This window comes from Chelonia mydas, chromosome 10, assembly GCF_015237465.2.
Source record: "Chelonia mydas isolate rCheMyd1 chromosome 10, rCheMyd1.pri.v2, whole genome shotgun sequence".
Taxonomy (NCBI): Eukaryota; Metazoa; Chordata; order Testudines; family Cheloniidae; genus Chelonia; species Chelonia mydas.
Window position 1 is genome coordinate 16,579,679 of NC_051250.2, and position 15,013 is coordinate 16,594,691.

The 15,013-nt window shown below is 48.4% G+C and overlaps 1 protein-coding gene across 3 annotated transcripts; it reads left to right on the plus strand.

The window, feature by feature from the left end:
• The first annotated feature begins 5,856 nt into the window (after nt 1-5,856).
• On the plus strand, nt 5,857-14,183 carry LOC119567287 (zona pellucida sperm-binding protein 2-like). 3 transcript variants are annotated; one of them, XM_037911805.2, is made up of 18 exons: nt 5,857-5,962; nt 6,042-6,118; nt 6,319-6,402; nt 6,479-6,573; nt 6,980-7,141; nt 7,735-7,779; nt 8,028-8,192; nt 8,644-8,740; nt 8,843-9,024; nt 10,096-10,225; nt 11,304-11,485; nt 11,561-11,652; nt 11,754-11,878; nt 12,282-12,471; nt 12,939-13,074; nt 13,154-13,250; nt 13,800-13,889; nt 14,001-14,183. In XM_037911805.2, exons 1-18 carry the CDS (start codon nt 5,916-5,918, stop codon nt 14,138-14,140), a joined length of 2,136 nt encoding a protein of 711 aa, XP_037767733.2. In that variant the 5' UTR covers nt 5,857-5,915; the 3' UTR covers nt 14,141-14,183. The 3 variants fall into 3 exon arrangements, 2 of the variants coding, with proteins under 2 accessions (XP_037767733.2, XP_043380380.1); XR_006284528.1 differs by lacking the exon at nt 12,939-13,074; XM_043524445.1 differs by lacking the exon at nt 6,319-6,402.
• Nucleotides 14,184-15,013: the final 830 nt, after the last annotated feature.

The window sequence follows — 15,013 nt, forward strand, 5'->3', positions numbered from 1 at the left end:
ATCCTATCCACAACTCAACCAGTAGAAGTTAATGCCTGTCAGTACATCAGCAGTAGCAGCAAGGTAGATCTGCAAGAGTCTGCGTACTAGCCCTACGTTTTAGGAGATCTTGTGTTCTTTATACCAACAGCGCCATGTCTAGCACTAATGAAACCAACCACTCATAGTGCCTATTACAAAAGCAATTGGACTCACTACACTAGACACTACGGGGCATTTTTGAAGAGACAACTGTATTCTAGAAAATATTGTGCTGTCTGTCAACCTTCTGCTACTCTTCTAGCTTACCCATCCCGTTGCAGGGCTAGGGTCTCCAGCCACGCTCTGTGTAGCTCAAGTGTCCTGGCATAGTGGTGGTGACTCTTGCAGATACTAGCCACTACACTAGGCTTAAACTTAGGCCAGCAATAGGGGTTTATTAAAGCTGTCCTCCATAGCTGTGGTCTTCTGTGAACACCAGCTCCCAAAGATGCAGCAGGCAAGAACAAACTGTAGTCCTGATTTTCAGAATTGGCAATACTTGCCCTACACAAAACATAGAGCCACGCAGCAGTTGTTGACCAGTTACTGGACCTAGAAAAGTAGACCCGTCAAAAACAAGATCTTGCTAAAATCAACCCTGTCCCTTCTGAGTCTTTGACAGGGTTATTTTGGCAACATCTCGTCTGTGACAATTCCATGTGGGCTGAGGTACCTACACTACATGCAGCAAGTGACAATTGATCAGGAATAGGCAGTTCCATGCGAAACATGTGGGGGTGGGAATGCAGGAGTTGGGCTTAGTTTTTGGCTTGGGGGGTGGGTGGGTTTGTTTTTTTTATTGCCTCTGGGGCAGGGGGAAGAAGAGTCAGGGCTCCACACCAGGTGGATCTAATCAGTGTTGGGGTCTTGTTTTGAAATGGGATTAGCTTGAGCTTTTTTTGGCTTACTTTGAAAATCAGGGTGCTTATTTACTGCATAACAGATAGCAACTGTGGCACAGTTGCTACCTTGAACTGGAAAATGTAAATGTCCCTACCTCCTCTGGCCATGGCCTTAGACCTTCAAGGATAAGATCAGTGAGGATACTTCCAAAAAGGCAGGGTAGACAGAGAATAGAGCCATCTTCTTGCTAACTTCTATCATTAGATTTAAAGTGAACTTTTCATCAGGCTATTTACACCCCCTTCAAGGCTGAGTAGCTTAGCTGGTTTAAGAAACAACTGAAAAGCAAACTTCCTCACAATTGCATAATTAACGTGAGGGCCCTCTCCGCTGGGGCTGGACAGTAGCTTAACCCTAGTGTCAGATATCACTATACTAGCGTCTAAGGTGACTGTATTCTCTACAGCTGCTGCTTTCCTAGATGTGCAAAATTGCTAGGATCTCTAGTGCTATGGAACGGAACACTTACTACACATCTTCCCCCCTCCAGCCCCCCCAAAATTCTGTGCTTTCTCTCTTAAGTTAGAATTTAATGGGATAAATTGTCTGAACTTGTGATTTTTTTTTCTCTGCATGAATAACTGTAACTGTCTCACTGCTTCCTACTTTCCTCCCCCACATAATCCTTTAGGCTAACTATAGCTACCTTAGGATGAGAGCAGTGCTCGTTTCTTTTGCTGTTTGAGGATCTTTTGTTGGAATGCCTGAGTATTCCTGTCACCTAACCCTACTCCATTTCTCATGTTTGTATATCAAGGGAAGCTCAAGTAATAGCAGTGAGGAAGCACTGTTAGAGGGCTGCTGGCAGAATCTGAGGGGGCTTCCAGTGAGGATTTCTCCCCCTTCCACTCCCCACAGTACCTCTCTAGGTAAATCTCCTTCCTTGCTCTAAGAACTCCATTAGGAGGCCTAGTCCTGTATATAGTTCTCTATATTGCCTACACTGTGCAAGGGGCAGGGGCAGTGAGTTGTTTGGGCCCATGGTGCCCAGGCTCCAGAAAATTCAGGGCCTGGGAGGGCCCAGCTTCACCAATGTTGAGGGCAGGCCTCACCTGCCACCCCTGTGTGCCTCACCTGGAGCATCCCTGCCTGCTGTGGGCAGCTGCCCCCTGCAGCTCCGTGGTACGCTCCCTCACTGGCTGCTGCCAGCTACAAGGGAGCGGCACTGGGGACTATCTGAGGTGGCTGCTGCGCCTGACTGCAGGGGATTATCCTGGCTACACCTCCTGAGCAGCAGCCGTGGAGGGCTTGGATGAGTGTTGTGCTGGGGAGGGGCCCTCGTCCCTCCCCAGTACTTGCTGCTGCCAGGGGGATAGAGGGCTGGGGGGATTCTCCTCTCTGGCCCCCAGCCCCAGGGCAGCCTGCTTTCTGCATCCCAAATCCCTCATCCTTGGCCTAGCCCTGCAACCTAACTCTCTGTCCCAGGCCAGAGCCTGCATGCAGCACCCAAAGTCTCTCTCAGAGTCTGCACCCCTCCTGCACCTAAACTCCCTCCCAGAGCCTGAGGCAGGTGTGTGGGGGTGGGACTTGGACCCATTCTGGGCACCACCCCAAATTATGCAGAGCTGCTGCCCCTGGCAAGGGGTGCGAAGAGATGCCAGGGAGCAAAGACGGTTTTCAAAGCTCTGCTATCTCACTTAGCGTATGACTTGAAATAGCATGGTGGAAAGGAAACTAATGCTAGTTTCATATAGCCAAATTTCAATTGCAGTGTATGCATTACGCTTGCAAAGAGCACTATTATACAGATGATGACCAGACCTAGCCCTGCTAGTGTTCTTGGTACCTGAAAGTAACCATCTCTAAAAGCAGCCTATCCTCTGCTCTTCTACTGGTGTAGTGTCAAACCCAACGCCAGCTCGGGAACCAACACAGCCCTTGCTTCCCTCTAGGCAGTCTGTCCATGTAAACTACAGCTCTGCCTCCAGTTGTACGGAAGCTACATAAACAGGCCCAGCCAGTTCTGTTGGCCAAAGCACTTGGCCGTAGGAGTCGAGGCCATTCTAGTACTGTAAAAGGCGTAAAAGCTGCCCAATACTTTCCTTCCCCTCCCCTGCTGCCATGGGTAGAGGAAGGAAAGCATGGGGCAGCTGAAGAGGCTGGCACCCTCTAAGTGATTCTCATAGTACCTGGTCAAAACCAATCTTCATGGCTTCTAAGCAGGCTTACTGTGTGTGTGAATGGATGAGTTCATTGCTGGGTTTTCTTTGTACAGTACCCAAGCAATCAGTACTGTCTAACACGACAGTCCCTAGCAGGGCTGCTTTGGATGTGGGTGGGGAAGGAGTGGTGCCCACACTGGCATGAATTACAGGATTACAGAACCGCCATATGTGGCTTACTCGGGGGGAGTGTGAATACAGCTGCAGCCCCCCAGGGACTGTTCTAGGGAGCAACCATGGAACATATTTTTTTTCTGGAAGAAGCGGGTGGGCCCCTCTGCCTGCACTGTGGCTCATATATCCCTGTGCTGAAGAAACAGCTAAATTGTTCTGGGCCTTTTCCCCAGGGGGAAATAAACCAGCACACTTTAGGAGACCGCACCTCAGGCAAAAGGAAATGCATGGGGAGCAATGAAAGCTCACAATCTCCTTTTGTTTCCCCTTTAGCTTTTGTCCCCTACTACAGCATGAATCCAGCCCAATGTCCATCTCCAAAACTGCAAATGCATATCTTGTAAACAGCTGCACAGCTAGTGCAGGAGTTCTCTAATCCCCTTCACTACTGCCCTTACTAGTAAAGCTGCATTTCCTGGAGCTCAGTGGTTTTCAGCCTTTTTTCATGGGTAGACCCCCTCAACATTTTCAAAGGGAGGTGACTGAAATTCACCCTGTGATCTGGGGACTCCTACCATATAAATCTTAGACTGAAAACTGAACAGGATTTAACTATCAATGTTGCACGTGCTCAGCACAGCATTTGATGTGGCGTGAGAAAGAGCACGAAACTGTGGGCATCTGTAGTAATGACAACACTTCCAGGTTTTGACTTGTAGGCAAATACAAACACATTCACATAGTTTTGGTTAATCAGAAAACCAGAATGCCTTTTCGGGGATCTGAAACTGTTCCTAGTCACCTTTCCTGGACCCCTTAGACATAGTCTGCAGTCTCCCAGGGGTCCGTGGACCCCAGGTTGAAAACTGCAGCTCCATCTGATTAATAAGTAGTACAGACACTCTAGGAACCAGCTGTGCAAGTAACCAAGTACCCTCAGTGCCTGATAAAGCCAGTAAATGCTAAGGGGTGGCAGCAAGTTGCAGGACCTCATGAAGAACATCATGGGAGCAGGCCAGGCACATAATTCATTTCTGTAGGGAAGTGGCCTGGACAATGAATGCACTATTAGCAGGGGAATTAAACTACCATAAAGCAAATGCTAATTAAGTCGCTTTGGCCAAATCACTTGATCTCTTTGTGTCTCACTTTTCCCCATCTATAGAATAGGGTTTAACAATGTGTTTCTAGGCCTTTCCATCATACATGTAAGCGCGGGAATAGTCCCGCTCTTGTGGGGAACTTTCCAGACTTCTGCACTACCCCGGTGAAGTGGGCTAGCGAAAGGATCTGAGTCCTCACTCCCACTTCCTTTACCCAGTGGCCTCCCTGCCCTTGAGGACGCCCCTTCCACTCTCCTGTCTGGCAGAGTCCTCGTAACCCCAACAAGGCTGGGCCCAGGATTCCTGGGGGGCTTGACCCCCCAACCCTGCTGTGGTCACCTAGGACAGGGGCTAAGGTGTCCTCACTCCGGGGTACTCTGTCTGCACTGGGCACTTCTCTGACCCACTGACCATTACATACAAGTTAAAGCAAATGCAAGTTATTTAATCAACAATTAAATTTAAAAAGAATAAGGAAAAATGGGAAAGGTTAAAGGAAACACATCAACCCGCTCTGTGGCAGGGAACATCACAAACTGTGTCTCTGGAATGTCGGGGCAGTTCACAGTCTGTTTCTTGTAAGTCCCAGGCCTTCTTCTCAGGCCCTGGCTGTGCTGTGGGGATGCTGCGGGTTGGACACTTGCTCTGGTGGTGGCCGCACGCTCTCAGACTCTAAGTGGTAGGACCCTTCTTCCCGGTGTCGCCCCCACCCTGTCGGGGTTATGATCCAAACCTGGCCTGCAGAGCCTCTTGGCTCAGGCATCTCCCTGTGCTGGGGCCACTGCCCACTGCCCAGGGTCCCCCTCGCTCTCCTCAGGTGCTCACCATACCCATCGACCCTTCCCTCTTTTTAGTACTGGGAGCTAGCAACTAAAACACCCCCACTGAATGTTAGTAAGGGGGCAACAGTCCCCTTACATACAGATTATTACTGACAACTACCATTCCTCTACTTCCCCGAGGGTTGGGAGGATTCATTCACATTGGTAACAGTTATGGCAAACTCGATATTGGGCAAACTCCTGAACAGAACTACCCTGGCAATGAAGATTTCCCGGGCGGGGCCTACTGAGGATAGTTCCCAAGTGTGGGATGACCTACAAACCCCACGGCTGAGCACAAGGCTGTTTTAGTGGGCAGAAGAGCCCAGCAATGCCAAGTGTTCTCCTTGGTAAGGGGCAAAGGGCTAGGGGAGCTTAAGGCTGCCACACAAAGGGTTTGTCTGTTTCTAGCTCGTCAGCTATATTGCCCCATCTTCCAGCGGAGGAGGAAAGGCGGTGGAAGAGCAGGGTGAAAGGAAAAATGGATACCAAAAATCATCTTAAAAGTGAAGGGAAACAGAAAATTGTGCAAAGGGGCATACAATCCCCTTGAAAGAGGAGCTTTGACCCTAAGCCGCCCCCTCCTCACTGATTGAGGCACAGAACAGGGCCAGGTGCAAACCATCAGCCTCAGAGTCAGCTGCTAGCAGGTGATGAGGAAGCATCCCAGGTGTTTTCCAAGAGCTGTTGGTGTGCTGGGGCTGCAGCCCCTCCTATATAACCCCTGTAGCTGAGTAGGAGGTGAGCTGTTCTGGTGTCTTCATGTGGGTGGCTTGACTTGACTCTCAGCCATGAGGTTGCCTGTATTACAGCTAGGCTGGTCCTTTTACAGCATGTGGTAAGTGTGGGGTGGGTTGTGTATAGGGAGGGTTCTGTTTGCTGTGCTGGCTTCTGAGCATCTTCTCTCTTGTTTGCAGGCTGCTTCTTTTACTAGGTTGCCTTATAGTGCCCTTGACAGCTGGTGTTACTAGTTCCATGGCTCTAGACTTCCCAGGTAACCAGGGCATTCCCCTGATCATGGTTGGGGTGGGGGTGGACTTGTCTTGAGGCTGATAGGATAGTTTTACTGACCCTGGGGTGATACTCCTCTCCATAACCTGGAGTGAGTGGGTTTTAGCATACTAACAGCCTGTATGCTGTCTACTATCCTGTGTTGCAAGGAGTTGATATCAGACTGCTCACTTCCTCTTGTAGGGACGGTGTCTTGTCACACTGACAAAATGTTGATTGGGTTTCCCAGAGAGCTTGGAAGCAACTTCTGGCAGGTCCATGTAGTTGGTAGGTATTGCTGCATGTTTAGCTAGGTTCTCAAGGCAACTTCTAGCAGCGTAGCTGACCAGCTTACTCTTTCTAGATGCAAGTGGTGAAGAGATTGTAGACTGTGACTACACGGTGGATCATGAGAGGCTGACGCTAACTGCTCTGTATGTGAACTGCACCAGACTAGAGGTAAAACTGTCCCTCTGCCTTGGGAACATGCTCACTTGACAGAGGCTCTAAAGTGACACCCACTAAGTGACCCAACACTGTAGTTGGGTATGTAATGTACCATCTCTCTTTCCTGGAAGACTCCTTCTCTCCAGAGCACCCACTGAGGTGGTGCTTCCATAGAATAATGACTAATCGAATGGCTCCCAACAAATCAAATTCCTTCCTTTGAGTAACAATGCAAATACAGAGCCACTTTTAAAAACTAACCCTGCCTCTTCTATAGACAGCAACTTCAGCTGAAGCAAATTCTCAACTTGAACATGTGGCCTCTGAGGGCTGGCTCTAATTGCTGATCTGAGGCAACCTCTAGTAATGTAAAACTGTGCCACTGCCTTATTCTGACCAGTGTGTTCTCTTGCTCTAGCATGACCAACACCAGCTGAGACTAGAGCTGCTGGTGCTCAACAAAACCATTGCAAGGGACAAGAATGTAACCTACAGTATTGGCTGTGATTCTCTTCAAGCAGATGAAGTCGTCCCTACTATTTTTACAGGAGCTACAAACTGTACTAAAGACTTCATGGCAGTAAGTGGGGCAGTTTGACAATCCCTTGGAAAGGGAACTGCTCTCAGCTGTAGAGAGGAGTCCGACACCTCAATGGCATCTCAGTCAAATCGTAAAGATGTGTCTGTAGACTCTCTTTGGGTGGTGGGAGTAAGGAAATAAAACTGACTGACTAGCAGGATGATAGTGGATTTTCCCCTTCCTGATCTCTGGGAAGACTCAGATTCAAGACTAGCCTTCTTAGTTGTAAAAACTCTAGCTAGTTACCTTTACCTCCTCCTTTGTGTATTCTAAGGGCTTCCCTGGCTAGGCTTGGCACAGCTTACTGAATTATGTAGACCCCTCTATTGGCTAATGGTCAGTAGCTGTCAACCTGGGCACAGGTGCACTAAACTACAGGGGGAGAAGAGCATTTGCTGCTTCCCCACCTTGTCCCTCCAGAAACAAGCCAGGCCTCTAGCCACTGCAGCACACTTCCTCAGACTCCCTGAAAGCTTCCATTCCTCTTATCGGTTAGAGGCTCCTTGTTCCATTCACCATGGAAAGCTTGCTTGGTATCCTCTTCTCTTTGAACAGTGTGCTTTGAAGTCAGCTGCTGTCCCGTTCTCTTTCAGGTTGTATTTCCAAGACTCCTTCCCAGTTTTGCTGATGAACACATGGTATGAAACTTTGGTCAAAATGGGGGCTGGGTGTGCAAAATAACATGCCTCTAAAGTAGAACCGCTGCATGTAGAAACTGCCACTTTGGTGATGGTTGCTAAACTGGACCCTTCAGTATCTCTCTAGTGTTGGTTAGCCAAGCTGCCACACACAGCAGTCTTAACGCTTCTTAAAGATAAGAACAATAACCCCCTGGCTCGGTAATGAAAAACCTTATGCCTGACTGACCAGAAGTCTCAAATTGCAGACTACAGAATCTCAGATGGCCTGGATACTGTCCATAGACGATGGAACACGAACACACAGGCTAAGCCTTAGGCAAGCCATGCAGCAAGGGTATACATTCCTAGCTGACAGCAACAACCTAATCTTCCAGGTTTCTTTTGGTGCAACTGGAGTCACCTCTTACAAGGTAGGTGCACAAGACTGTCTAGAGGCCAAAAGGCAAAACTTGCCATAGGCAAATGATGGTGTCTATAAATAGAAACCTTGAGAAGTCTCAGACTTCTGAGGCTCACTAGTCTGAGCTATTAGGGTAGTCTGACTCTACATGCAGTCCATGAGGGCATCTGGAAATGGGAGTGTGAGAGCTGCCTGCCTACTGAAACAGCTGCAGCTTGACTTCTGGCTATGAATCCATGTGGTGCATGAGGGCCTAGAATGGAGCGTGTACACCCTTCCCAAGAACTCCTCTGTGTAGGAGTAACGTGAAACAGCTAGGGTGTAACTCCAGTGGCTAACATCTGCAGTCTCTCCAGAACTACAGCCTGGCTTACTGAATCCTAATTGACTTCTTTTATACCTGGCACTGGGAACTGCACTGTGAATAACCTGCTGTTCTCAACCGTATCTATCCTCTGCAGCAAGACAACCAGATGCTATATACTGTGCCACTCAAGCTTTCATATGGGCCTCCTGACCAGCGGCTAACTGTAGAATCAAGAATGATCTGTGCACCAGGTAAAACTTCCTCTCCTCACAGAGGAAGCTGGTCCTTCCTCTGACCCGAGAGGGACTTGTACCTTAAAATGTCTCTGGAAACTAACAGAGCTATTCTTGCAGGTCCAGCAACCTGTAACTCCACACACATGACTGTTGCCATCCCAGCTTTCCCAGGGATCCTCTCTGCTGTGAGTATAGACAACAGAAACATCCCCATGACCCAACTCCAAGCAAATGGAATTGCTCTGGACACAAGAAGGGGCGTGAAGCTGCACATCAACAAAAGAATCCTGAAGTCCAGAGTAAGCTCCCTACAAACTAGTAATCTCTCCTTTAGGAAAGGTCACAACTGCCATTCATTCTTTTTGAAATGAAGTGCAGACTACAGATGGAGTAGAGAAGGATTTAGTTACAACCAGTCTGATGGAGGCATCTGTCTGGTCAGTGCCTTGGTATTGACTCCAGTCAGACCTTCTCATGCCACCACTCGGCAGCTGTATGTATTGTGACCCCTCCCCTCCCCCACAACCACCTCAGTCTTCCTAAGCATAACCTCTAATACAGCTAGAACTGTCTCCATTATGGCAACCTCCTTCCTGACATCCCCACAAGCCCCATCTCTACCAGTGCCCTCCAGATACATCTCCTAGAAATCTTCCTTGGTGACCATTCTAGCAAGGTCTGTCAACAAACTACCCCTTGCTACCTCATCAAATTCAGGCTGCTTGTTCTAGTATCCAGTCCTGATCCTTCCCTTGTCTTGTCATGCCAGTATCTCAACCCCTGGGCTTGCCTGGACAGGTGTCATGTCTGCTACTCCTAATCCTGAAGCACCCTCCTGAAATTCTCCAGAAGGATATAGATCATGCCTAATGGATGGGATGAGAGGCAAGGACAAGAGGAAGCTAGCCTAATAGGCTTAGATATGAAGGGGGAGGGAATACCATGCTGTGTTGCTGCTGATAATGTCCGTTTGGGGTCAGGAATGGTTCTGTGGACAGAACATAGCGTGCTGCAATCTGATGCCCCTAAGTAAGCGAGAGTTCCAGTTGAAAGAAAATGGACCACATGCTGACTCTCTGTAAGGTCAAAAGTACACTTGAATGGCTCACTTGGAAGGTCCATCTAGGTCTAACATGCATCGTTCCATGAACAGACACTTCAGTTTCAGTCAGTTACTGATATTAAACTCTCCAAATCCCTATTACTTGACCCAGGAGATGTATTAGAATGGCGGATAAGTATCCTTCTGAGACACTAATATTCCTGGCTAGATTAGTCCTGTCTAAATGACTGATTCAGAGGCCAAGCCTTAACTTGTCCTGCAAGGGGACAGAACTGCTACAAACTGTCATGGCCTCCCTCTCTTCCAGCTGTATGAGGAGAGCTGCTTTGGACTTCAGTCATACATGGCATCTCTAAGATTAGCTTTCAACTTCCATGGAGAAATGGTGTCAATGGTGACTTATCCAGAGTGTCCCTGTGACCAACATGCACCAATAGGTGAGACGGTCTGCTTTTTCTGGGAACTCTTTCTGTAGTAGTGCAGTTTTAGCTGTCCCTGAAGTGCTGATCAACAGGAGAGATGTCAAGCTTCCAAGATTTGCAGTGTTGCAACTCAGTGGCTCCATGAAATGAATTTCCTCAATGCAGGAGACTGAGTAAACCCTCAGCACATTACGCTATGAATCTGGAGGGTCCCTCTTTGATGGGAACACTTTTTAGCCACAGGTTGAGCTCAGCTACAAGTGCAGATATGTCTGGTGCAAACTCCTAGTAGCTGGCAAGCGCAACTTCCGATGTAGGGGCTCTCTGCACCTTTGTCTTGGAGCCCATTTAGTTGCGGTCGTGTTTCCTGGGCCATATATAGACGTCCTTACCAGCAAAGGAAGGGCTGTTTCTTGGGTTGACATTTGGGTGACCTGGACATGACCTAGTGCTTGGTGATGGGAGGCTTCACACAGTCTGATCACCTAACTCCTCCTCTGAGAATCCACGTAGTAATGACAGCTCTCTTTTCATGGAGGTGGCAGAAGGCACAACCAATCACAACTCCATCTGAGGACTTCCCCCCCCCCCCCCCCATTTTGCAGCCAGTCAGCAGCTACTGGAGGGCTGTTTGTTCTGCCCTGCTCCTCCCCTTAAGGGAGTATAAGGATTGGCTCTGGTGCAGTGACACCCAGCCCTTGTTCACCTGCTCTACGGAGTAGGTGGTAGACTAGAACCAGACACCCGGTTCCCCTGCCTGAGCTGGTTAGGGCAGGCTAATGGGTAGACTCCAGCCTACCCTCCAATCTGATTCATCCTCCTAGAGCACTGCTTTGTGAGCAGCTTATGGGTCCTTGAGCTTCTGGGCATGAGCTGTTGCAGGATCCTTGCCCTCCAGATTATGCTCTATAAAATGGAGACCAGGGACATCCCAGTAGGTGCAGAAAAATTCCTAGGGTCGTCAGGGCCCCTGCACACACAGCTCAGCTAAAACACTGGGTGTAGTTCCTCACTGAACTGAGGCAGGAGCTGCCATAGCCCCATGTCCTGGAGTCCCCTACAGCAACCCATCCCAATTCCTTGAATGTTTCAGCTGCTGTGTGCACTCAGGATGGCTACATGGACTTTGAAGTACAGAGTGACAGGACAAAACCAGCCCTGGACTTGGATACCATCAGGCTAAGAGATCCTACATGCAAACCAGTCTTCAAGTCTCCCTCAAATGACATGGTTCGGTTTCACGTCCCACTGAACAGGTGTGGGACAAGGCAGAGGGTAAGTGTCAGGACACTGACTGCTAAAGGCGCTCCAGTGGCAGGGCAGTCACTAAGACTCCTGTATCCCCTGTAGTTTGAAGGCGAGAGGACGACTTATGAGAATGAAGTGCGTGCCTTGTGGGCAGATCAACCGCCACGCAGGATTTCTAGGGACAGTGAATTCAGGTCAGTCCACAACTCTGCTGGTGACAGCCCATCGCAACACTAAGCAAAGTGACTGACGGCAAATAGCCAGCTAACCTGATGCTGCGCATTCTGTCCTTCAGGCTGACCGTAGTGTGCACCTACAAAAGTGGTGATGCGTCCCTGAGCATAAGGATAAGCAGTCTCCCTCCTCCAGTTTCTTCAATAAACCAGGGTCCTCTCTCCTTGATCCTGCTGATCTATCCAGGTAAAGCTTGCATCTAGCCGCAAATGGTGTCCAGGGCAGAAATGAAGTGATTCCCTCCATAGTCAAGGGAGCTCTTCGGTCCCTACTATCCAGAGCAGTAGACCCAGAGACCTTTTGATATCCGGGGGTGGCATGATTCCATCACGGCTGGTCTGTGACCTAGACCTGGCAGGCTAGGTTTTAATAGAGCCTCTTGCTATGGGGGAATCCAATAGGGATGTTGGGTTTAGGAGGCTTTTTCTCTCCCTGTGCAAGGAGTTCACCTAAAGCACCCACTAGCTGTGTCCTTCTATGCACCTACAGTACCAGACTTCTTACATAGCTGGCTGCTTCATCTCTCTAGATTGAGATTCCGACCTATTGTGAACTGGGCTGTCAACTCTGCCGTACTTGGTTTTTTCAGATGACTCCTACATGCAGCCCTACAGTGACGACCAGTACCCTATTGTGAAATATCTGCGGCAACCAATCTTCTTGGAAGTGCAAGTTCTGAACCGCAATGACCCCAACATCCGACTGGTACTGGATGACTGTTGGGCAACAACATCGCAAGATCCAAGCTCTCTGCCCCGGTGGAACATTGTTGTGGATGGGTAGGTATATTCCAACTCCTGTAGGAACACAGGTGAGGCCGGCCTGCTCAAGTGTTTCCCTGAAATGCTATGCAAAGGCTTGTTGGAGCTGTGAGCGCCATGTTCCTCACATGGATGTAGGAGCAAAGGGTTGCTGTCTGGCTATGATCTGACCACAAAGTGTAGGTCGCTCTAGCCTTAGGTCAAGCTAGACATTTGAGAGTGCACATGCTCAAGGAGTACAGTGTGTAAATGCCAACTGTCACTCTAATGGCTCAAACTGAGTGACTCAAAACCTCAATGAATTGCTGTCCTAATGCAGGCTTCCAAGCTCTGGCAGATCTCTAGGGAACAGTATTGAGGGTCTCTTGGGTCATGGACTAAATATTAAACTGGAATGTTAATGACGCAAACCTTCCAAGACTCTTCTTGCCTGAGGTCAGTTGAAATCTCTCTGAGAAGCCGCCTTTCTACATGATCTCCTGTAGGTGTGACTATGAACTAGATAACTACAGAACCGCATTTCACCCAGTGGGCCTAGCAGTCAGCTATCCCAACTATCGCCAGAGATTTGAAGTGAAGACCTTCGCCTTTGTAGCGGGTGACAAGGCTCTCACTAGCCTAGTAAGTGCAGTCCCTCTAGCACTAGCTAAAGGCTCGGGCTTCCTGTGCTCCAAATGTCTCTCCCTTATCTTTGCTGTAGGTGTACTTCCACTGCAGTGCCCTTCTCTGTGACGGACTTCATCCAGACTCCCCTCTGTGTTCAACACGATGTCCTCCCTCAGCCAGAAACAAACGAGGTAGGATTTAATCGCTGCTGGCAACTAGAATGTCACGTAAACATGCTGTCCTACCACAGCAGAATAATGTAGGTGTGGAAGGGAACTTGCTAGGTTTCCTAGTCTCCTGCACTCAACCAGGACTAAGTACTATCTAGCCCAGCTCTACTTTCCTTTAACAACCACCAGTGACCAATTCTGCAAACCATCTAGGTAACTTTGTTCCAGTGCCTGCCTACCCTTGCAGTTAGACATTAGGAGAGAAACCTTTCCTAACCTAAACATCCCTTGCTGTGATTGAAGCCCCTGATTGATTCTCCTTATAAAGGTGATCCAGCACTGTTATCAGTGGAAAGTCTTCAAGCATGTCAAAGTAAGGTACCGCTCGGTTGTCTTTTCTGGACTAAAGAACCCACTTTTCCACCTTCTTGTAGACCATGTTTTCTAGACCTTGAAGCATTCCTATTGATGGTCTCTGGACAGAACTGGAATATATAGCAAGCTAACTGGCTATTTGTGGGTTTCCAGACTCCAGTTAGTCAGAATTATGTGGTGACTAATCTCTTGCAGATGTTGTTGTGATGCAAGCAGAGACCTCCGGTGTAGCAAGCTTACCTGGTCCTGTTAGCTTTGTAGCAGACGAATGGCCTTCAACCCAAGGTATGGAACAAATACCCTCTCCTTGACCTAACTGAGGCATGTTGTTGCCAAGCCAAGTTATGGCATAATCTGGCCACTAATTTGTGGTTCTACCTTTTTTCCTCCCTACAGAAGAAACTCCACTGAGAGAAGGAGCATGGACCACTGTAGTTGCAGCAGCTACTGTGGTCCTTGGCCTGATGGTCACTGCACTGGTGTCAGTGGCTCTCTTTAAAAATCTGAAGAGGACAAAAGCTGTAATAGGAAAGTGATACACTAAATGACTTGTGACAAAATAAACTGCTGGATGCACTAGTTCATGGTGGACTCTCTCCTTATTTCAGAAGTGGCTACTTCTGAAATCTAGCTTCTAGTTTCCACCAGAAGCCAGTGAGACTTGGCTCATCTCTAAAGCCCAGACAAACCAACCAGCCAATCCAATGGTACAAAATGTTAACTCAATAGTAACTGCACTAGCCTGACAACTGTCCTAATTCCATTGTTTAATTGTCATAAGTACCTATTCTACTATACAGCTGCTCCTTACTGTTTAGTTAATGTAGTAGGGTGAAGGCACTTGTATTGGGCTCTAAAATACGAGCAACTTATTCTGTAGATACACCAAGGAGAGATTGAGCCTAATCTCAACCTAACCTACAGTCCTCATTAAGGTGACAACCCTGGGACTTAGTCTTTGAGTTTAAGAGATCCATGTTTCCTCTGATCCTATCCACAACTCAACCAGTAGAAGTTAATGCCTGTCAGTACATCAGCAGTAGCAGCAAGGTAGATCTGCAAGAGTCTGCGTACTAGCCCTACGTTTTAGGAGATCTTGTGTTCTTTATACCAACAGCGCCATGTCTAGCACTAATGAAACCAACCACTCATAGTGCCTATTACAAAAGCAATTGGACTCACTACACTAGACACTACGGGGCATTTTTGAAGAGACAACTGTATTCTAGAAAATATTGTGCTGTCTGTCAACCTTCTGCTACTCTTCTAGCTTACCCATCCCGTTGCAGGGCTAGGGTCTCCAGCCACGCTCTGTGTAGCTCAAGTGTCCTGGCATAGTGGTGGTGACTCTTGCAGATACTAGCCACTACACTAGGCTTAAACTTAGGCCAGCAATAGGGGTTTATTAA